Consider the following 22,275-nt stretch of genomic DNA (forward strand, 5'->3'; position numbering starts at 1 on the left):
AAAGCCTCATTGAGTTTTACATGAACCAGGGTGCTGTCAGTCTCCCCAAAAGGAGTAGTGGAGTAAACTGTCATCTTACACCTTCCACCTGAGTGTACCTGAAAGACTAAAAAGGACTATGCCTGAATAAGAGAAAGAACAGTCTTAAGAGTTTTCTTAATATGATAAACAAAGGAAGCAGGAATCAAACGAAATGCTATAAAATTTGGTTGTGATGATTGTTGTACACCTATGAATGTAATAAAATTCATTAATTAAAATAAATAAATAAAAATACTAAGCACTGCAAATGAAATCATTTTCAAATCACAAGCTTGAAGGTAGAGCTAAGTTTAGTATACTAGTTCCACTCTATTCAAGAAATGTTTATAACTCTCTCATTTGAACATTAAATTGGAGTGAGTTCTCTATTTTGGAAGGCAGTCGATGAAATGAACGTTTTAACTTATTTTAAGCTGAATTGTCTCCCTCTCTAACTTCGACCTGTCGGCCAAAGTTCTGAGGCCTGAAATAATGAAGAACTAATTTAGGTAAACCAATTAACTCTCCATTATCTGTTAATATAGTTTATCAGACTCAATTTAAAAAGAACTATTTTATTTAAAGTAAGAATTCTTTACCTAAAAATCTCTACATTCTGGATTTTAATAAAAGAGAACTCAATTTGTATACAGAGTGGGGATAGGTAGATAATATAAAAGAACAGATCATGTTTGGTAGGAATAGTGGAGGAACTGGAGAATGGCCAAAGAGAAAAGCCCATTACTCATCTTGGAAAGACTGCTGACATGAGAAAATGTGAATCCAATGTTGCTAGATTTGCAACTTTCTCCAAAGAAGGCCAAAATTCTGAATTTTTAGGGGAACTACCTCAATTTTTTTCAAGTTGGCAACTAATTCAATTTTTTAAATATTATACAGGCCAAACAAAACAGCTTTGTGGGCTGGACTCTACTGTGGCCCCCAAGTTTGCAATTTCAAAATAATGTTATTCAAAACTTTTATTTAAAGAGAAAATATTTATAGCTACTATTCTAAACACTAGCAAATATAAAGCACAATAGTAACATACTATAAATATTATTTTATACCTGAAAGCAACCGGTCACGACAGTCTTAAGTTTTAAGATTCCTCAAATTTTAGAGTGTCCACTGATGCAGTAGCCCTCTTTACACAAATAAAAGATTCATACAGTAAATTAACTCCTTAAAAAAAGGTGTCCTTAGTTATCCATGTTCAACAAATTTAATACAGTCAATTTATTTTATTTTATTTTTATTTATTTGTTTATTTATTTATTTATGTTGCTTTTTAGGGCCACACCTGTGGCATAGAGGTTCCCAGGCTAGAGGTCTAATAGGAGCTACAGCTGCTGGCCTACGCCACAGCCACAGCAACACCAGATCCAAGCGGCGTCTGTGACCTACAAAACAGCTCACAGCAACACCAGATCTTTAACCCACTGGTCGAGGCCAGGGATCAAACCCGTAACGTCATGGTTCCTAGTTGGATTCACTTCCACTGCGCCACGACTCGAACTCCTCATTCGATTTATGAAGAATAAATCTCTAGCTATGCAAGTTGAACTAGATGGCAACATAATTTGCTTTAATGACCATCCTGGCTTTTGTTATGTTTTGTTATGTTAGCTGATGGATACTTAGAGAATCTTTCATTTCTTTTGTATTGCTATATTCTACTAATTCATGAGCAAGCATGGTCAACTGCCAATAAAAGAATCATATACTAAATAATGGGAATATACGTTACATGATTGAACTTTGTTTTCGGGACTAATATTAAAAATTGAAAATAAGGAGATTAATTCCCTCTTCGATAGCCAACTTAAATATTAAAAAATGGCTTCTATAAAGATCTATTAAATCAGTTCGATTTCATTTAATTCTTCTTGGCAAAAAAAACCAACCAACCAACCAACCAAACAAACAAAAAACCCAAAACACCAAAAGAGCCATTATAAGCTTATTACTATAAAGATGCTCAGGATCATTTGGTTTTTTACAAATCTGCTTTTTATATCCAAAGCATGCTGCTTCTGGACTCTATACAAAATATACAAAAAATGAAGACCAAATTGAATGTGAAATAACAAAAGATTTATATCAAATATAAATAAACATTCAAATAAACTTACAGTCAGAGAAAGTGGAGGAGACATAATAACCAGATGTTTAATTTAAATCATTGATAGAAATAGTCAGTGTCCTCTTTTCACGAACCACTTGGATTTTATTTGTATTTAAAAGCAATGGTAAATGTCAAATGACTACTAGACCATCCTTCTGAATATAAGAAAATATCATGCTGTTTAACTCTCTGAACACAAAAAGTGCTTTTAGAAAAACAAAGATAAAGAACAGCATGTCTTAGTCACACAGATCAATTTAAGAACTACAAGATGCTAAAAGGTACCATGAGCTTAACAGTAAAGACCTTCGATTACTACATATTTTGAATTTTTGAACTTCAAAAAAAGTTTATTGATAAAAATTTTTAAACCCAGGATAAATATTATATCTGAAGATCTGAGAAGCATATCAAAGTATATCTTCATGTGAGGAATCCTTTAATAGTAAAGGACATATGGAGCTAGCAGCCTTAAACATAGATCCTTTTCATGGGTATTAAGTATAAAATAGTATCTAAAGGTTCTATTATACCTTTATTATGGAAGAAAATGAGATACTTTTTTTTTTTTAAAGAAGAAGGTTATATATAAACGTCCATTGCATGTGCATCCCAGTTATGAAACGGAATATTGACTCATTAGATATTTGCTTTTTCTGGTTTGTCCCCACACAGTTTTTGCTGCAGCAAAGATGGAAAAATACATCCAACAGGAAAAGCCAGAAGTCAAACAAATGGTCTAAATTTAATAGGAATAGTATGACCTTCCACTGAACAAAAGATGTTGAAAGGATTAAATGGGAACACATGTAAAGTGCCTATCAATTACCTGGGTAAGAAAGGTTACTTTCCTCCCCTCTATCCTTACAAGGTTCACTATTATCTCACTCATTAAGTCTTATGTCACCTAAAGAGAGTAACCTTTGAGAGCGGCAGGGAAGCTGTGTCCCACAGTCTGAGACACAGCACCAAGTATTTAGTAGGGGGTTAATAAATGCTTCCTGATTTACTAGAGGATAATAATAATGAACAAATGTAAAACAGACGCTAATTGATAGGCTAAATGCATTAGTGCAATCCAGTGCCCTCTATATGAAAGGCTACTAACCCATCTCAGCTAAGTGCTGAAATTATAATTAAGTCTGACGGGAAGTCCTAGATTTATACCAATATAATTACAAATATTACTTAGCTTAGTGATAGAGTATGGCAAGAACAATGAGCTGAGTAATTTAGATGATACTGCAAAGTGGGTTTTAATGTCTGAAACTTCTATTACAGTACACGGGATAAGTGCAAGTAGTGTAATTAAAACCTTAAAGAGTTTGATCTTTAAAACTCTACGGCTCAACCTCATTAAAATGCATGTTTTCTCAATTAATCCAAACTTTTCCATTAAAAACATAAAAAATACACTTTCATTCCTTGCAAATAAATCTCTACAGTACATGTATTTAAGACCAAATACCAAATAACCATTCTAGTTAAGAAGGGAAAAAAATTACTGAAATAGCAAGAGATTTAGTACATAAAACATAACAAAGGGAAGGAAAGACAAGGTGAGAGCTGCCCACTTTTTCATTTGTAACTATCCAGTTATGGCTAAACAAGCATTTGAAGAGCAAGAAGATAAATCCCTGGATGTCTTTGTGCAAGTGATATAAACCTAAGCAACATGTTTAACTTAGAAGATAACCGTTATAATCATATATGGACTGCATCATAGTTACTTCTACAGGTTCCAAGTACTGACTCTTCTACACGTGGACATAAAAAGCTGTTATACAACGAAAGGCAATTGTTTTCATAACCACTCTGTGGCACAAATAGTTTTCAGCTTTCAATCTGATGCATTACTAAGATGTTTGCCTCAATGTTAAGCTAATGCTAAATACCTAAAACTAGATGTTTTTAATGTACTTTATTACTTGTTGTGAAAAACACTTAAAAGATTATTTTTAAGTTGTCACACAATTGACTAAGTTGGAGAATGTTCATTAGAAAGATTTTAATTTTTTAAATATTCGTCAATTTTCTTTAGATTTTTATATACCCCACACAGTGACAATTACTAAGCACCTTTTACAAATGATGACTGTGACTATTCTGGATTAGTCAATTTTTCATGAAAAACTTTACTGAGAAAGAGCCAAGTCAAAAGCTATCACATAATTTACAGTAATGAGGGTAATTAATAAATATGTCACTAGAATTTACCATACTTGGGAAAAATTAAGTCTGCATAATTTTATTTTTAAAGTATAAGAGGAAATTAAAAATGAAGGGTTGAGAAGTACCTTGAACTTACAGCATTATTTGACACAAATTTAATGAGTCACTGCTCCAATTTGTAAAAAATATTTAAATCTAAATAGGTTTTAATTTTAGCTGAAATGATGCTTTCTATTTTGAAAGTAAAATTTTTTTGGTGGCCCAACTTTTTTCTTCTTTTTTGGCCGCACCTGTGGTATGATAAATTTCCCAAGCCAGAGACTGAACCCGAACCACATCAGTAACACACCAGATCCTTTTCAAATAAATTTATTCTTGAAAATTTAATGGGCAAGAATTTTGTCTCAGGCCTGTATTTAAGAACCCACCTAAATTATCGGCAGTAGCAGAGTGGTACTACTCTGCAGTTGTTTTCATTATAAAGTCTCTTTTCGAGGATTCTTGCATCTTATTTCCTTCATGCAATATTTCAGAGAAAGTTTGTTTATTATTGTTTAAAAACTATCCAGAAATTCCCACTGTGGATCAACTATAATGAACCCAACTAACATCCATGAGGATTCAGGTTCAACCCCTGGCCTTGCTCAGTGGGTTAAGGATCCAACATTGCTGGGAGCTGAGGTATAGGGTGCAGACACCGCTATAATCCCGTGTTGCTGTGGGTGTGGCATAGGCCAGCAGTTGTAGTTCCAATTTGACCTCTAGCCTGGGAACTTCCATATGCCACAGGTGTGGCCCTAAAAAAGAAAAAACAAAAACAAAAACCTACCCATTTAACACATTTTTACACTATATATTAAACTGTCAATTGGTGATTTTTCATTTTCATAACAAATTCTATTAACACAAAAAACAAAATGTCATCCTTGAGAAAGAATCTGAATGCATATTTGAAATAGTTTCTTTCTCTCTTTCTCTCTCTCTTTCTTTCTTTCTTCCTTGTCTCTAGAAAAAATTCAGCAGACTGCTGTTATTTTAACTGTTTAGGCAAACATCTGAATCTTAGCACGTAAAAAAACCTTGTTGCAAATACAAGCAATGAATGGGTTAAAAGTATACATTCAGGTGGTTTCAAAACTTAAACAAATTTATTTTAGAAGGCACAGCCACCTCAAATTTTCCTCAGAGTTGAGCTGCCTTGTTATAACGATAATCAGTACTTGGTACATAGAACACGTTTTCCTCTGGAATCTGTTTTTAAGATGTCACAGTGGTTACCTGTCATTTATGATCCAGTTCAGGCAGAGATTGAGAGAGCTAAGATTTTTGCACCTCTTGACAATTTCCATCACGGTTTCATTATCCAGTTCAGTGATATGACGTAGGTCCAAGCTGGAAAGGTTTCTTAGCTAATGAGATAAATAAAATGAAAGACAATAAACGTAAATGCTACATTCGTTCTCAAAAATTATAAATAAGTTTATTACAGAGTCTCACTGTATAACAGATAATAGCCTAGAATCATTAATTAAATGTTTACATAATATGTTAATGCTAAATCAGAAATGAGGACAGAAATCTATGGTGAATATAAGAATGGCAGCAAACATTAAAATCAAACAGATTTTACTGAGGCATCATAAAATCAAAAGTTAGCAATTTAATAGGTGGGGAAGTTGTTAAATCCGTCATATTAATTTCTCTCAAATATGATAGGATTATTCTCTTTAACATTATTCAAGTTCAGATATTTATTCTTTTGATTATAATGTCACTTTTGTATAGGTTTTCTCACTTTTTAAAAAAGATAAGTGGCTAATTCTGAGATATCTTGGTTATGTTTCATCAATGTACTCAAATTGTACTATTAAGGGTCATATGCTTCACCATGTGAAAAGCAATATAAAACATTGTTTAAGAAGTAAAGGTTTTCTCTCAACATGCATGGACCTAGAAATTATCATGCTAAATGAAGTTTAGACAGTGAGACACCAATATCATATGCTATCACTTACATGTGGAATCTAAAAAAAGGACACAATTGAACCTCTTTGCAGAATAGACACTGACTCACAGACTTTAAAAAATATATGGTTTCCAAAAGAGACAGGTTCGGGGGGGGTGGTGGAGGGGATGGGCTGGGGATTTGGGATAGAAATACTATAAAATTGGGTTGTGATGATCATTGTACAACTATAAATGTAATAAAATTCATTGAGTAATTAAAAATAAATACATAAAAAAATAAAATAAATAAGTAAAGGTTCTCTCTATGTACCACCTTCTCCATTTCTTCATTTTCTCTACTCCTTTTCTGATGCTTCCAGTCTTCAACTGATGTTTAGTCTTCAAGGAAAACTAATAGTATCATTTACACAAAGATGGTAGATCTTAATTATCCTCTTCAAATTAACTACACTTCAAATAAGCTATTTTTGCTGAATAACATGCAAAAAATTAAATTGGAGGCCTGTGGTAGACTAAATAACACCCCAGCCAAAGATACCTACACCCTAATATGCTCTTGCATGGCAAAAGTCTTTGCAAATGTGATTAAAGTTATGGATTTTGACATGAGGAATCTATTTTGGCTTATCAGCATAAGCCCAGCCTAGCCATATGACCCTTTATAAGCAGAGAACATTTCCCAGGTAAAGTCAGAGAGATGTGATGGAAGAAGATGCAGGAGACATGTGAATTATGAAAGGGAATTCCATCTGCCTTTATTGGCTTTGTGTCTGGAGGAAGAGGGCCAGGAGCCAAGGAATGTGAGCAGCTTCTAGAGCTGACAGGCAGTAAGAAATCAGGACTTCAGATCTACTACTTCAGGGAACTGAATTTCCTCCAAAATCTGAAGGAGCAAGAAAAGAGATTCTCCTCTTGATCTTCCAGAAAGGAACACAAGCCTGAAGATTTTAGCCTGACGAGGCCTGTATTGATATTCTGACTAATAAACCATGAGATAAATCTGCACTGCTTTAATCTGGTAAATGTGTGGTAAGTTGCCACAGCAGCAATAGAAAACTAGTGCATGGCATTTCTAGCACCAGCAGGAAGCTGTCCCAGGGTGGGCCAGTCTTCTCTAGGCCACCCTCCCTCAAGACCCTCTGTAAGGGGAGTGGATTATTCCTGCACGAAGCTGACTTGCAGGTGTAGCCTAACTGCCAAAGGCCTCAGAGCAGTGAGGCCCAAGAGAAGATAAGACACCGGTATATCTGCTGCTGTAGGACCAGTGGGGAATCAACACTCTGAAGCAGCACCACCCCAGAGAACTTTCTGCAGTGATGGGAACGTTCTCTATCCCTGCTGTCAAATATGGTGACCACTAGTCACATGTGGCTACTGAGCACTTGATACGTGAGTAGTGTGAGGAAGGACCTGCATCTTTTCATCTTATTTAATGTTGCTTAGTTCACATTTAACTTTTATATCTGTGTGTGGCCAGTGGCTACAGTGCTGGACAGAGCAGCTCCAGAGAGCCAGGGCTGCCAGGCAGCACACAAACCCTCCTTCTCATGTCAGCCCACAGAGAGGCTTCGAGCAGAGTCACTGCTCACTGGTCTCTGATGCAAGCAGCAAAGCTATGGAGAGAAAGTGACATAGCTATGAAAGGGGACATATGACAAGGTCTGCAACAGTAGGGAATTCTTTCTAATTGAGACAGCAAGCTTCTGTCACTAAGGACCGAACTCTGAGTGTTCAGAATGAGACTTGGGAAATACTCTCTGCAATCGGCCTCTCCCTCCGGTCAGACATTCAAGGAAGTCGCCGTCCAGGGTGGGACTCAGGATAGGACTCAGGACAATACTCCAGAATGGAGGCAGGACCAGCAAAGAAGAAATGGGTTCTGGCAAAGTTCCTATTATAGGTACCATGGTCAGAGGGCTTCAGCAGTATCAGAACATGGTCAGTACTTTGCAACCAAAGCAGTGTGAGGGAAGGGAGTCACTTTTGTTTCTAAAAACAAAAACAAAACAGACTGCTCTGGTTACCTCAGCAGTTCCATTCAGCTGAACAGTCAGATGGTCAGAACCTGGGCTGACTCCCTGTTTCCCCTTCCTCGAGGGTCTCCTGACTCCCCTGTCCGATAATGATGGTCAACACCACACCCAGTGCCCAGAAGTGGCTGCTTGAGCTCTAACTGTATATCCAGACATGGCCCCTGATCCCTATCCTTTACCTCTCACCATAAATAAGGCAGGCTGGCATTAAACAAAACAGCAAAGACAAAATTTTCTGAAGTATCTAAATAAACAATAACCAAAAAAAAAATCCTATATAAAATACAAAACAGATAGCAAAGTAAGGTTCCATAATCTTTCTGACATCACTAAAATCACTTAAAGAATCAAAGGGCTGATGCACCTGCTCCTTGCTATGCTTTCTTCCCTGTCAACTCCAGACATATCTCCATGTGGTGGGCGTGGAAACTGAAGTCATGCAGGGTTAATGGCTGGGCATGGAGCAAAGGCAAGGCTGTGAGGCCAGTGCCCATGTCTTTCATGAAGGAGCAGGAAACACCAGGAGGACAGAAAAAGACAGAAATAAAAGGGGAGAGACAATGGTACTGTCAAATGGACCAAGTCTCAAAGTCTCGATGTTTTGCTAATTATATTTGTTGTTGCTATTTTTCACAAGTGTCAAAAGCATAATGGTCTGGTAGTGGCTACAGAGAACAAAGAGGATCCTGCCTCCAATTCATGACCCTGAGAAAAACAGTGAGAAAATGAACAGGTACGGTAGGTAAAAATCTAAAATGACCCCAAGGACCCATGTCCTAGTATAATCCCTGACCCTTGAGTGTGAGCGGGATCTGTGAATATGATGGAATGTCCACTTTGCAAGGAAAAGTAAAAGGACTCTTCAGCTATAATTAAGATCCTTGGGAGTTCCCATTCTGGCTCAGCAGGTTACAAACCCAACTAGTATCCATGGATATGCATGTTCAATCCCTGGCCTCACTCAGTGGGTTAAGGATCTGCTGTTTCTGTGAACTATGGTGTAGGTCACAGATCCTGCATTGCTGTGGCTGTGGCATAGGCCAGCAGCTGCAGCTCTGACTCAACCTCTAGGCTGGGAACCTCCACATGCTGCAAGTACAGGCCCTAAGAATAAATGAATGAATGAAATCTTGAAGGAGAAAAAGAAAAATCTCAACCAGTTCACACTGAATTAATCAAACTACAGTATCCTGGGATAGGCCTGACCTAATCAGCTGAGAGGTCAGAGAGACTAAGACCTCTCATGAATGGCTAAGACCTGCAAAAAGGCCCTAGGAGCTGAGAGCAGTCTCCAGCCAATGGCCAGCAAGAAAATGGGGAATCTCAGTCAGTTGTACAAGTATAAGGAGTACAAGTCAGTTGTACAAGTATAAGGAGCTGAATTCTCCTAACAAATGCATGAGCTTGTAAGAGGTTCTAAACTCTAGAAAGAAATGCAACCACTATTGACACTTTGATTGTGTCCTTGTGAGACCCTGGGAAAAAACAAAACTGCAGTGTCTGGACTCTTGACCCATGGATATAGTAAGTGATAAATGTATATGGTTTTAAGATGCTAAGTTTGTGATAACTGGTTGTGCATCAATAGAAAATTAATACCAAAAGGTCAGAGGGAACTCTGTATCCTTGAAGAGAAGCCAGGTTTCTCTTAAGACAAGAGGAATATCCTTAGCCACTTGAAACTCTGAAGCTCACCACCCTGCTTCAGATACATACGGTCACATGAGCATAGAGGGAGATGCTTTGTCCACTCATCCTTTTCTACAGGTGTATCTTTAGAGGCCAAGAAAACATTTCCTGGGAAGACAGGCACCTCTGATGTGGCACTCCTGTTAGCTCCACATTGGGGGAGCTGAATTTCTTAAATCAATCCTCAATCACGGAAAAACAGGTTTAGCAGAAATGCTTCATGAAAATGTGCACATAGCCTCTGGCTTTTACTCAGTTCATACTCAGTGACTGCGCATATGTACTTTATATATATCTTAATACCACAAGGTAACTGACTTTCACTTTCACTAAACTTTTCTTTTTCACAAGATTGTGTGTTGGAGCTAAAGAAGTGGCTAAAATAGTTTCTCTGGTTGAGGTTTCTTTTTTTTGATTAAGATGAACTTGTATATGTCAAGGATAAGAGTCACTATTAAATATGACAGTTATTAATGTTTCCCTCAATTATGCATCTTACACTTCTATTTTCTATACAGAAATCACCATTGTCCTATGACTAAAAATGGAGTATAATCTATAAAAATTTTAAATCACAATGTTGTACACCTGAAACTAATATTGTAAATCAACTATAAGTCAATTTTTAAAAATCACCATTTTCTTAAGCCACATTATTTTTACAGTTAGCTTCTTTACAGGGTATTTTCTATCCTAACACCCTCAAAATTTCCATCACTGGTGAAGATGTGATTCTCTGGGAAAATGTAAGGCATCAAATAGCCTCGGTGAGTTGCACGTACTTTCTGGGCTCATTTCCTGACAGCGGCCTCATGTCTGTACCACAGAAAAGCAGAAATAACATGAAATGGACCTATATGGCTCCTTAAAAATACTTTGAAGCATAATTATTAAACCTATGAATGTTAAGGATGAATTTCACCATGTGTGAACATGTGTATGTGTCAAGCGTTAAAGATAGCCATGAATTACATCAGGAGGCCAGGATAATTCCAATTCTGATACTTTTTAAGGATGAGCCTCAAAGCCAGGACATTTGCAATGCTTGGGTTTGTTAAATAAAAGGATATCCAAAAGAAAAGAAAGAAAGAAAGAAAGAAAGAAAGAAAGAAAGAAAGAAAGAAGAAGAAAGAAAGAAATAAAGAAAGAATGAAGAAAGAAAAGAAAGTAAAGAAAGAAAGAAGAAAGAAAGAAGAAAAGAGAAAAACAAGAAAGAAATACAGGGAAAAGAAAGTACTAACATCCAGAAAGACTCACATCACTACTCAATACGACCTCACTCAAATACACACGACTACACCTCACCCTTCCCTCAGTCAGGAACGAACTCCACGCACGCAAAAGGAAGAACGAATGAAGAAGCACTGAAAGAATCCCTAACGAACGGCACAGGAAGGAAGGAAGGAAGGAAGGAGGCAGGCAGGCATGCAGGCAAGCAAGCCGGCCATGTATAATACACACATAGCATCACTTTATTTTCCCAATTTTCCTACCTTATAGTCAATAGGAAGATGCAAAATAATGAAAATTCTTTCTAGCCATGTAAATATCTCTGACACACGTATATTTCAGGGTCTAGCTTCTGACACAAAATTTCTATGTTAATGACTACATACGTCTTGCTTCCTTCACTGTAAAATATCTCTTCATCACAGTACTGTGAAAGTACTTAATACCACCGAAATGGTAAACCAGTTTCTATACAACTAAAAATGGTTAAAAAGTAAATATCATGTTATGTACATTTTATCACAATAAAAAAAAAATACTTCCTCAACCGGGACATAACAGGATACAATAAAGTTCTGTAGTGATGAAAACTTTAATTTGCGCCAGTTCGATACTCTCACACTAGGGAAGATAAATAAAGACTAAAGACCAAAGAGTTTTGAATAACTTATCAAGTGTCAATGACAGGGACAGAGATGACAGCAAATCTAAACTATTTTATAGACTTGGGAAACTTCAAAGATATGTCCTAGAACTAATGGAACAGCAAGAAGTAACAACTCCAGAAATTATCTACATGTGATAAGACTCTGATTGATTCTTGTACCCAGGCTCGTTCCTCTGGACAAGGTGGATTAGATGATGACACCAGACCACTTACAGCTGATACTTCCCTGTATTTATTGTTCATAAATGGAGCATTTTTACTCTTCCAATGAGACACAACTCAAACACAAGGAAACGTGTTTACTTGGACACTCACATGCCGATATTCTATTGAGAACTTGAAGAGTGTGTCATCCTCGGATTCAGTTGAAGTTGGTTTTTTCATGAGCTGACAGTCACTGACCATGCTTATGTGACTTTCTCTATGACCTTGTTGGCCAGTTCATCTCTGAAATCTGACAGGCAGCTCCAGGAGGCTAACTCCTGATAACTGGCATCATTACAAGACATGTACTGAGCACCTCTACGGGATGTGGCATTTTTATTCAGAACTCCACAAACAGCTCTGTCAAATGCATTATATTCCTTCCCTTGCTATGGGAATTTCATAATAGTGCCCTCCAGTGTTTCATAAAAAGCTTACCTAAAATAAGCCTTCATAGTCTGAAACAAATAATTACATTTAGGAAACTGACATTTTAATTAAACTTACTTTTCTTACAAATTCACTGGGCGTCTCAGGTTATACAAATCACAGAGGAGTTGAATAAGTAAAGCCATACAACCAATATCTTCAAAATGCTTCATTCCAAATTTTAAATGTTTAGTAAGACATTTTAAAAGAAATCCAAGTCAGAATACAGAATGAAGGTAATCAACTTTCAGCTTAATACTGCTTTTATTGGGGAAAAAAAAATGTTACTTATAGCCAATTCAGGTTAAAGGCTAAAATTAGTCAATGATTGCATGACTGTGTATGTACTTGAGTATAAAATGAGACACTAAAATGTTACCTAGGAAACACAGACTTTGAAGATTATAAAAAGACCTCAAATGGCTTCCAAATTTTCTTAAGACGCTGGAAAAGTAAAAAAAGGAAACAAAATCCTCAATTGTGCAAGCTGACTGTGGTGGATGAAGCAACATGAGAGGACTCACAGTTCCTTGGCAAAGGCAGCAGGGATGTTCCACTGTTTCAGGCTAACGAGGATAATTTACGTGAAGCCAGTTGGAGGTGATAATTTTTCGAAAAGAATAAAACCTTCTGTATGGTTAAATATGTTCAAATGTCAACTAGTACCTAAATTACTTCTTGCTAGCCCTGAAGATATTGGCTTCACTGGGACTGGGTTTCAGAGCCATCAGCTGTAATCTTTAGGGAGAAAAGTCAAGGGTGAAGACAGGCTGCCAGGGCCATAGATCAGCAACACACACTCATCTGCCCATCACCTGTCAGGCTGCCACGATGGAGATTTTGAGGGAGACCAAAGGCACAGGGAACCAGAAGGGCCAGAGAAAGACTCTTATAAGAAACTGGGGAGAGCCACCTATTAAGGACTGGGAGGGAGACATAAGGAGGGGATTGCAGGATGGGTCATGCATGGCAAAACTAGAAATAATAGTAAAGAAACTGAGACTGCTGGAAATGGAAAGGGCCAGAGAGGAAATTTCCATCCCTGAGCATAGGAAGGCTTCCATACCTTGACAGGTGCTGTTATCTGCATTTAGAGAAGAATTTGCTGGACAAGTGAGAGAACACAGGGCATTCCTTCTGCTCATCAGTTAGGCTGAACCTCAGTTTGGATAATTTATGGCTGGTATTCAAGTATGGAAATAGTGATAAAAGCTAGATATAAGTCACATTTAGGATATCAAGCAAATCCTTCCTAACACTTCATAGAACTGAGACTCTCCCAGGGTGTAACTGAAAGCTTTTAAGTAGCTTAAGAGCCTGGCAGAGACAATAAAAATTTCTAATTCTAACCATGAAATTAGGACTTCCAAGGTCTTGGATGCTTATCTCATCCATAGTAGCTACTACGGTAATTTTCTGGCTCCTTCTCTATGTGTTCTTTCCAACCACTGCCTCCATAATCACACTGGGCTGCTATCTCTTTGCTTCATTTCCAAAGCCAAAGCCTGGTTGGTTCTGCCATTCTCCTGCTGGATCTGACATCTTTCACCATTTGTACACATTCTGTTTTGCTTCCTGGGATACTTTACTCACTGCTTCTCCACAGAGTCATCCTTTCTAACACCTTATTGTCACATCACCAGCCAGATATACATCCCTTAAACAACTTGGATCATATCTCCCATCTTCTCTGAAACCTTTAGGAAACAAAAACATTTCAACTGCAGAAAGGAATCCCAGAACTTGGGTATCAAACCCCTCACCATCCATCCCTACCATTCTTTAACATCTTAAGTTAAAATAATTCCAATCTCTTGCCCAAGTTTTGAGAATTTACTCTTACTGTGCTGGGAGAGCTGCACTCATGATGTAAAACTGCATTCACTGCTTGACTACTTCAGAGAAAGGAAAATTAGTGAATCTTAGAAATATAATATACCTGCCTTAACACAAGTTACTAATCAGGCAGTCCCAACATGACTATGCCCTTCAGACAGAAGTCATCAATGGGCAACAGCTGCCAAGGGACTAGGGGACAACCTTCCCTTCCTGCGGCAGCCTCTTGGAGTCCCCTCTTTGCCTTCTCCATTATGCCACCTTCCCTTTCTTTCCCTCCTCCCTGCTCCCCCACTAGCCTTTTCTAAAGACCAATCTCTCATTGCAAACATTTGACATCAAATTTTAATGCCTGATCTGGTCCAAATCTGGTTATCTGGTGCAGTAGATGTGGCGCACTTTCATTCATTCATTCACACTTACTTAAATGTCTCTAGAACACCTGGCTCTAACCTTGGCTGCACATTAGAATCATACAGGGAAACTTTTAAAAAATACTAATGATCAGGTTCCATCCTTAGATATTCTAACTTAATTGGATGAGGATAAAACTAAACATTACCATTTAATGATAGGTACCCAGTTGAGCCCAGCCTGGACAAGGAACTACTTCCCTAGTACATAGCAATTGATACTTAAATCCAGTTACTAAAAGTGTAAAAATAATGTATAATGTTCAGCCCCTTCAATCACTCAAAAAAGAATATAGAAAATATTATTTATATAGCCAGTAATTATTTATGGGGTATCTGTTACGCACCAGAAAATATTCTAGCTGCTAAAAATACAGCAGTGAAGAAAACAGACAAAACTCTCTGTCCACAGCATGCTTGCTTATATTCCTAGTAGAAACATTAAGAAAATTATACAGTATGTTAAAAGATGTTAAGCACTATCAGGGAAAAAGGCAAGGCAAGGCAGATGGAAAAGAGTAGAGGGAAGGTGGGTGGAGTGTAATTTTAAATAAGCAGTTAAATACGATCTCATTGAAAAATGATTTGTGAGCAGAAGTTTGAAGGAGGTGAGGGAGCAAACAAAACCATGCTTATGCCCAGAGCAAGAGACAGTGCAAAGGCCCTGAGGTGGAAACTGGTCTGGCATTCTGGAAGATTAGTAAGGAGCTAGTTATAGGAGAAGAATGAGTAAAAGGGAAATTAATCAGCAACATGGCCAAAGAGGTGAGCGAAGAAGGGAAGACTGTATGAGACACTGTTAAGTCAAAATAAGGATTTTAGCTTTTGCTCTGAGCAATTCAGGAATTTGATGGGTTTTAAGCAGCTGTATGACATGATCTAACTTAAATTTTTAAACGCTCATTCTAGCTCCTATGTGAGTCTGGACTGAGAGCAAAGGTAGAAGCAGAGAGAGGCTATATTGAATTAATCCAGTCAAGCAACATTAGTGACCTGAACCACAGTGACAGCAGCTGGAGGTGGTATGAAGCAGTCAGATTTCTGGATATATTGGAAATCAGAATCAACAAGATTTTTGGACAAATTAGTTACGGAGCACAAGAGGAAAAAGAGGAATCAAAAATGACTCCAAGGTTTCTCGTTTGAAAAACAGGAAGGTATTACTGCAAGGAACTACAATGCTTTGGGGACAGGCAGGGAGACGTTTGGTTTTGAATATGTCTGAGATGCCTGTTAGAGATCCAAGGAGAGATGTCGATTAAGTTCAGGACTCATCAGTACACAGATAGCATTTACACTTCTAAATTCAAAATACGAAGGTATTAATTATACCAACTGTCCTAAATTCATTAGATTAGCGAGGTACAATCAGAGTAGCCTTTCAATTTATAGTGAGTAAAAAAGAATATTAATTGATTGATTATTGTGTGGGCAAACATACCCAGAGTAATAAAAGATAATACACAGTGGGCTAGCATGATTCTTAAAAAAAAAAAGAAGAAGAAGAAGAAAAAAGAAAGCGCATTAGCAGTAACAGTGTCCCAAGCCACCTGGGGCAGTTCCAAGGCTGGCTTCATTTCCTGTCAAAGCATAATTCAGCCTTCGTAGCTCCAGTACATATCTTCTGTCAAACCCCTCTGGAGGCCCACGGTCAGAGTGACACTCTGCCCTCTGTACAGCCACCGATGTTGCTCATTCTCCCACTACGGCCTTAAATACACTGTTTTATAATTCAGTCTGATTAAGCATATGTTTCTACTAAAGCATCGAAGGCAGGCTAATGTAGGTCAGGGACCATGTCTTATTCACTTTTGTATCACCAGTGCCTCACACAGTCCTAAGTGCATCAAACAAAATTATTAAATCCTTATCGCTGAAGAAGTAAATGTGAAATCAAGATCAAAACTTCCGAGATAATTTCATTTAGTGACGTTTCCAAAAACCAGGTCTCTGTTCTTTTAATGAAATCAAATGCAGGATCTGCAGCTCCGAAGCTACCGGTTTTTAAAAGTGGTATTATTTGAACATAAACTTCACTAATGTGGAAGCGTTCAGTAATAAGAAACAACACTCTCATTCCGCACAATCAAAGGTCACTTTAGAACAATCAGTTCTCTATTTTCAAATGTGTTCTTAAAACAAAGAACATTTAAAAAAAAAATCCTCTATAAGTTGTCAGAGTTTGGATGTGCGGCAGGAATTTTGAGTAGTTCACCAAAAATTTTAATCACTGTCTTCTGCTGCAGAAATGTGCATTTGTTAATTGGATTCCTGCTTCTTCATACACCAATTCAGAACGGATGCTCTGCTCCTCCTCTTCCACTCTGGCAGGCAGCACAGTCTAATTGACTTTTTTTTCTAGGACTTTTCTCTCCACCAAATCCCTTTCTTTTCTCCATAGAAGATTTCTAGAGCTCAGAAGAAACTACAAACAGCACTTACAGTTAGCAGCACTAAACAGGCCTGTCACTTTTTTTACCCAGCAGGAGCTAAGAAACAGAATTTCTCTTCAGTTAAAAAATAAAATATTCATACTGTTTCATTTAAATGAGAAAAAAAATCAAAGCTCAAATAAACTAAGGGTAAATTAAGCCAAATATAAAGCAAGCAAGGAGAGATTACTTCATCTAATTGGACTGGTTGAGTACTTCTCTTTCATTTCCTCATTACCAAGTTCATACATCTATTTTATTTTTAAAAAGGCAATTCATGGAATTTTGAACTCATTTCAGTCACTTGCATCCATGTATCACACTTCAGTGTATGAAAAATTTTGAAAATATATCCCAAATCAAAGTTTTACCTTATTTTTCAAAGTAGTAAAATAACTGAAATGTCATTAGCTCAAGACAAAAAGCTCATCATATCTAAGCCAAGTGGCCTGTACACTAACCTCCTGATCTTAACACTATTAAGGTCAAACAGCCAAATTACTGCATTCTTTATTTCTAAAGGTGCAAAACTGAAAAACAAATAAATGACATTAATGATTTCCAATTTAAAAAGAATATTCTGGCATATATTTTTATTTTCTGGCAACTCAAAAAATGTTACAGAAATGGTGTGCTACTCTCTAAAATGAAATGTCTTTTCTTTCTTTCTTTCTGGTTTAGAATATTCAGCTTCATATGGAAACTCTCCTAGCCTCACACTCTCACTTCTGGGCCTCAGTAGGAAGTCAAGGTTCAGAGTGAAAATTGTCCAAAACTTAATTTCAGAAATTATTCTTTCTAATCTGTGACCAGGCAATGTTCAGAGAGTATGAGCCAAAAAGCCCTGGTACACAAGACAATAACTTGTGTTATCGTTGAGCCACTTCCCATTTTCAGGCCTTCCATACTGAAGAAGAAGATTTACAGTAATGCATGGAGAAACAGTAGAGGCTCTGTCAACAGGCACCTGCAGCTTCTCTCTGGGGCCTTCCCCAGAGGTCTGGACACCCTGACTTATCCAGGAAGAAAACCACTAACCTCGGCATCCATTAGCAAGTTTCTCTTCTCTCAATGCCCAAGTCATTTTATGAGAAGAAATACCCCAAAACATATATATAACTCTTCCCCTCCCCTCCCCTCCCCTCAGAAGTCCCCAAATAAAGCCCCAAATATCCCTTCTAGTTGGAAGACAAGTCTGATATTAACAATCTAAAAACAAATCAATCAGATTACTCCTACTAGTGAGAAAGAAAAATATCAGGATGCATGTTTGGAAAAAGTACTTTCTTTCCCAATCTTCATTTCTGGCATTGTATTTGATTTAATTATTCATCATATTATTTAAGTGCCCCATCATCTATGATAATAAAAGAATGAAGACTTTCCAGGTGAGAAAAACCTCAGAAGACTCAAACTTTTTAAAGCATGTAAGGATTTATCCTCAAAATCCAAATTGGGAACTCTCTAAATATTAAAATGGTCCTATTTATTTTACTCAGTTTTACCTGTGTTGCATAAAAACAATTTCAAAAAGCATTTAGTTTACAATATATTTAAATTTGGAGTTGACAAATCCTACTCAATGTTAAGAGCTGGAAGTAAAAGATCTAAAATTCTAGGTTAATGACTATGCTATAAGCAGTATATCTGTTATCAATAAAAAATGGTACTCATAAAGAAGGAATTATGAAGTTTGCCTTAATATTAAATAATGCAGAATATGAAATTACATTATCATCAAAGTAGATACTGCAAATTTGAAAGTATTTCCATTACTCTTTGATACAAGGAACTAATCCAATTCTCTCACCAATTTTGCCCATCTGTGAGTTCAACTGACATGATATTTTAAATAACAATATCTAGTGTACATCTAATATCAAAATTTATGATTTACTTTAATATTATGTACTTTGGGTCACCTTTTCACATCAACAAAAAAAAAAAGCATGACAGATTTTTTTTTTTAATTAAAAAAAAAAAGGAGTACTGACAGGATGGCATGTTATTTTTAAATTGTCAATCCAGGATATAACTTAAATTAACTGGTAACATATAATCAATAACTCTAATAACTAGCTCACAGTAATTAACTTCTTTAGTCGAATATTTTTCTTTATATTTGCCTCTGTGAATTGACATTATACATTACAGCACTGAGAAACATTTAAATTTCATTCTTTCTAGGAGCATGTATAAAAATAATCTTTCTATAATTAAGCTATTGTTGGGACTCACCATGGCTTTGTAGGTTTATTATTCCTAATTGCCACATAGCTAGCTGTCCCTGTCTCTCTAGTTAAAGCTTATCTAGATCCAGGACAGAAGTATGGCTAGTGACCGTCCTAAGGAAAGGGTGAGTCTGATTTAACTGTTTCATTATGTGCAGTTCTCTGCTTTGTGCTCTAATCGCCACTGTTACAAGATTCTCTGGGGGGAAATAAATTATCAGTCTACTGACTTAGACTGTGTTCTCATGTAAGAAACCCTGGATGACGCAAAAAGGAATATATATTAGGATCTAATCAGGAAAACAGAAAAGTACTGTAAGCATTTATTAAGTTACATACAGGAAATTTCATTAAGAAAAGTGGTTATTCTGAAGAAGTAGGAGCTGAGAAGACAGACTCAACAACAGCAGGAAGCCACGAGCGCCCCCAGGCAAGAGAGACAGAAAGAAGATTCTGTTAATGGAACCCACAGGCGGTGGTCCTCAGTACAAACTGGAGCTGCAGGAGACTGTCCAGGGCTGGAACCATGGAGGAGATGAAGCTGTTGCCAGAAATGCTACCTGGGACAGAGAGGGAGGGAGGGAGAGAAATACCAGAGCTTCTCCTTCCCTTTGGCCTTCCTTCTTCCCTCTAAATGCGGCCTGCAGAGTGAAGCCCCCTATGATACAGAGAGCATGCTTAGAGAGAAGAAAGGAGGAGAGGGCAAACAGACCCAGACCTAGGACCAGCACAAAGCAAAGGGAAAGAAAGGGGAAGGGGGAGCCAGCTTCCAACAATGAAGAGAAGTAGTCAGTCTAATGGGAGGTCATTATCACAACCCACAAAAAGGAATAACTGTCAGAGTATTCACGTACCTTGCCTGAGACACCCAGGGTGCTAACGAACTTTGTTTTCTTCTTTGAGCCAGATGAAAGCTGTAAAACTATCCTGAGCTACTTTCTGCTTTCTCAGGCACAGAGATACTGTTTCACTTTTAAAGATCCAAGATTGATAGCCAATTGCACATTGAAAAAGTACCTCTGATCAAATATAATAACCAAGCATTTCCACTAGTGAATATAGCAGAGAAAGCTTCCAGTGGACAGATTTTTCTTGGGGAAAAAAAAAAAAATTTGTTGATGGCTAATCATCCCACTGGGATACAATCAATTGAAAGGAAGTCTACAGTAGGAGAAGCAGCTATGTTCCTGGTGGTTTTGTAAATACACTGTGATCAACAGCTTTTGTGTAAATACCTGTGATACCTCTGGGCTGGAGAGCAAACACATAAGGATTTCAATTGCCTTTAGTCCATGGCTGCCACTGGACTCTATTATTTAGCCAGTGTGTGGGGAGAAGAAGAAGCTCAGAACCAAACTTTCTTTCAAAAACTATTATGGAAAATAATAAATAATAATATGTTGGCCCAAATTCCGGTTAAATATTAAGGTTCCAACTTAAAATTTCAGAAAATACACCTCTACTGTTGCGTAGACAACTTAATTCTTGACTAATAGAATTACCATGGAAATGAATTCCCAATTTTCAAAGAATGTGACTACAACAAAGACACAACATAATTTATCTCCTCTTCATTATCTAGGAGGCCCTTAAGTCACCATTATAAACACTGCACAATGTTAAACAGAACTGCAAAGAAAAATTTGATTATTTGGATTTGCTATGGTTAATCACTGACACACTGTGGGTGTGGACTGTGTTTAAGTTTGTGGGTAAATGAATATATAATATGTACAAATGCAGGCATTTCCCTGTGGCTGATAAGACCTGCCCAGGTGCATTAAAAATAGTGTTTAAATAAGATTGTTAAATTAACTGATTATATAAATGTTCAAAACTACTAAGTGAATATAACCGCCGGTGTTAAACAACTGAATATTTTTTTAAATTAATTGGATTCTAACTCTGTAACTCTCAATGTTTGTTTTAAATTGATAAATGAGATCTGCTTTTTTCTTAGTAAGATACACTATAGCCTATTATTTTTTCCAATTTTTAAAGTTTTATTGAAGTACTGTGATTCACAATGTTGTGACAATTTCTGCTGTATAACAAAATGATTCCGTTAAATACATATCCATTCTCTTTCAGGTTCTTTTTCATATAGGTTATCACAGAATGTTGGGTAGAATTTATTGATATTAAGCCCCAAATCTGGTTTCTCTAATTCGGGTAGTCTGTTTCATCAAAGGGAGCCGATCAGTGCCTGATATCACTATTTATGTATAAACCACAAGACTGAATGAAGTAGACTCACACTGATTCTTAAATAAAATTTCTGTTACAAAACAGTGTGAAAGAATCTGAAAGTCAAAAGGAGCATGAAGGCAGTATCTCCTAATATCTTTCTTGGATAAAGACTGACCTCATGTGTTAGAGACCAGATAAATAAAGTTGACATTCTTTTTTACAGAAATATTTGCAATAAAACCCATAATTTATAAACAAATGTTCGATAAAAAATTCAAGGAGTGAACTGAGGATATCATAAACAACTAAAATATTTAAAGTATTTAAAGTATAAAGCCAAGATCAAGCAAGGCCCTTTCAAAAAAGAAAGCCAACTTTCCTCATTTTATATTTATATATTTATATTAAAGCCTGAAGCAACCATTTTATCAAAAGATAGATCCAACAAAGAAATTCATTTGTTCATTTTACTTGTTCAGACTTTCACAAATTGAGTCATTTGAAAGATGAATTCATTTATTTTACTAGTGTCACATTGGTACCTCCTGCTATTGTAGCTGCTGAAATGAAAATGTACCACAAATATACATTACAACTAGAGTGGGAGTAACAGAGCTTTATAGAAGAGTAGC

General features: G+C 36.8%; 1 protein-coding gene across 1 annotated transcript in view; it reads right to left on the reverse strand.

The window, feature by feature from the left end:
* The window catches only part of FBXL17 (F-box and leucine rich repeat protein 17), a 494,183-nt gene that overhangs the window by 305,800 nt on the left and 166,108 nt on the right, over positions 1-22,275 (reverse strand). Inside the window, exon 6 of the mRNA XM_047778392.1 lies at positions 5,600-5,730. Coding sequence (XP_047634348.1) covers positions 5,600-5,730 — 131 coding nt within the window. The remainder of the gene's footprint in view (positions 1-5,599; positions 5,731-22,275) is intronic.

This window comes from Phacochoerus africanus, chromosome 4 (genome assembly GCF_016906955.1).
Source record: "Phacochoerus africanus isolate WHEZ1 chromosome 4, ROS_Pafr_v1, whole genome shotgun sequence".
NCBI classification, from domain to species: Eukaryota; Metazoa; Chordata; class Mammalia; order Artiodactyla; family Suidae; genus Phacochoerus; species Phacochoerus africanus.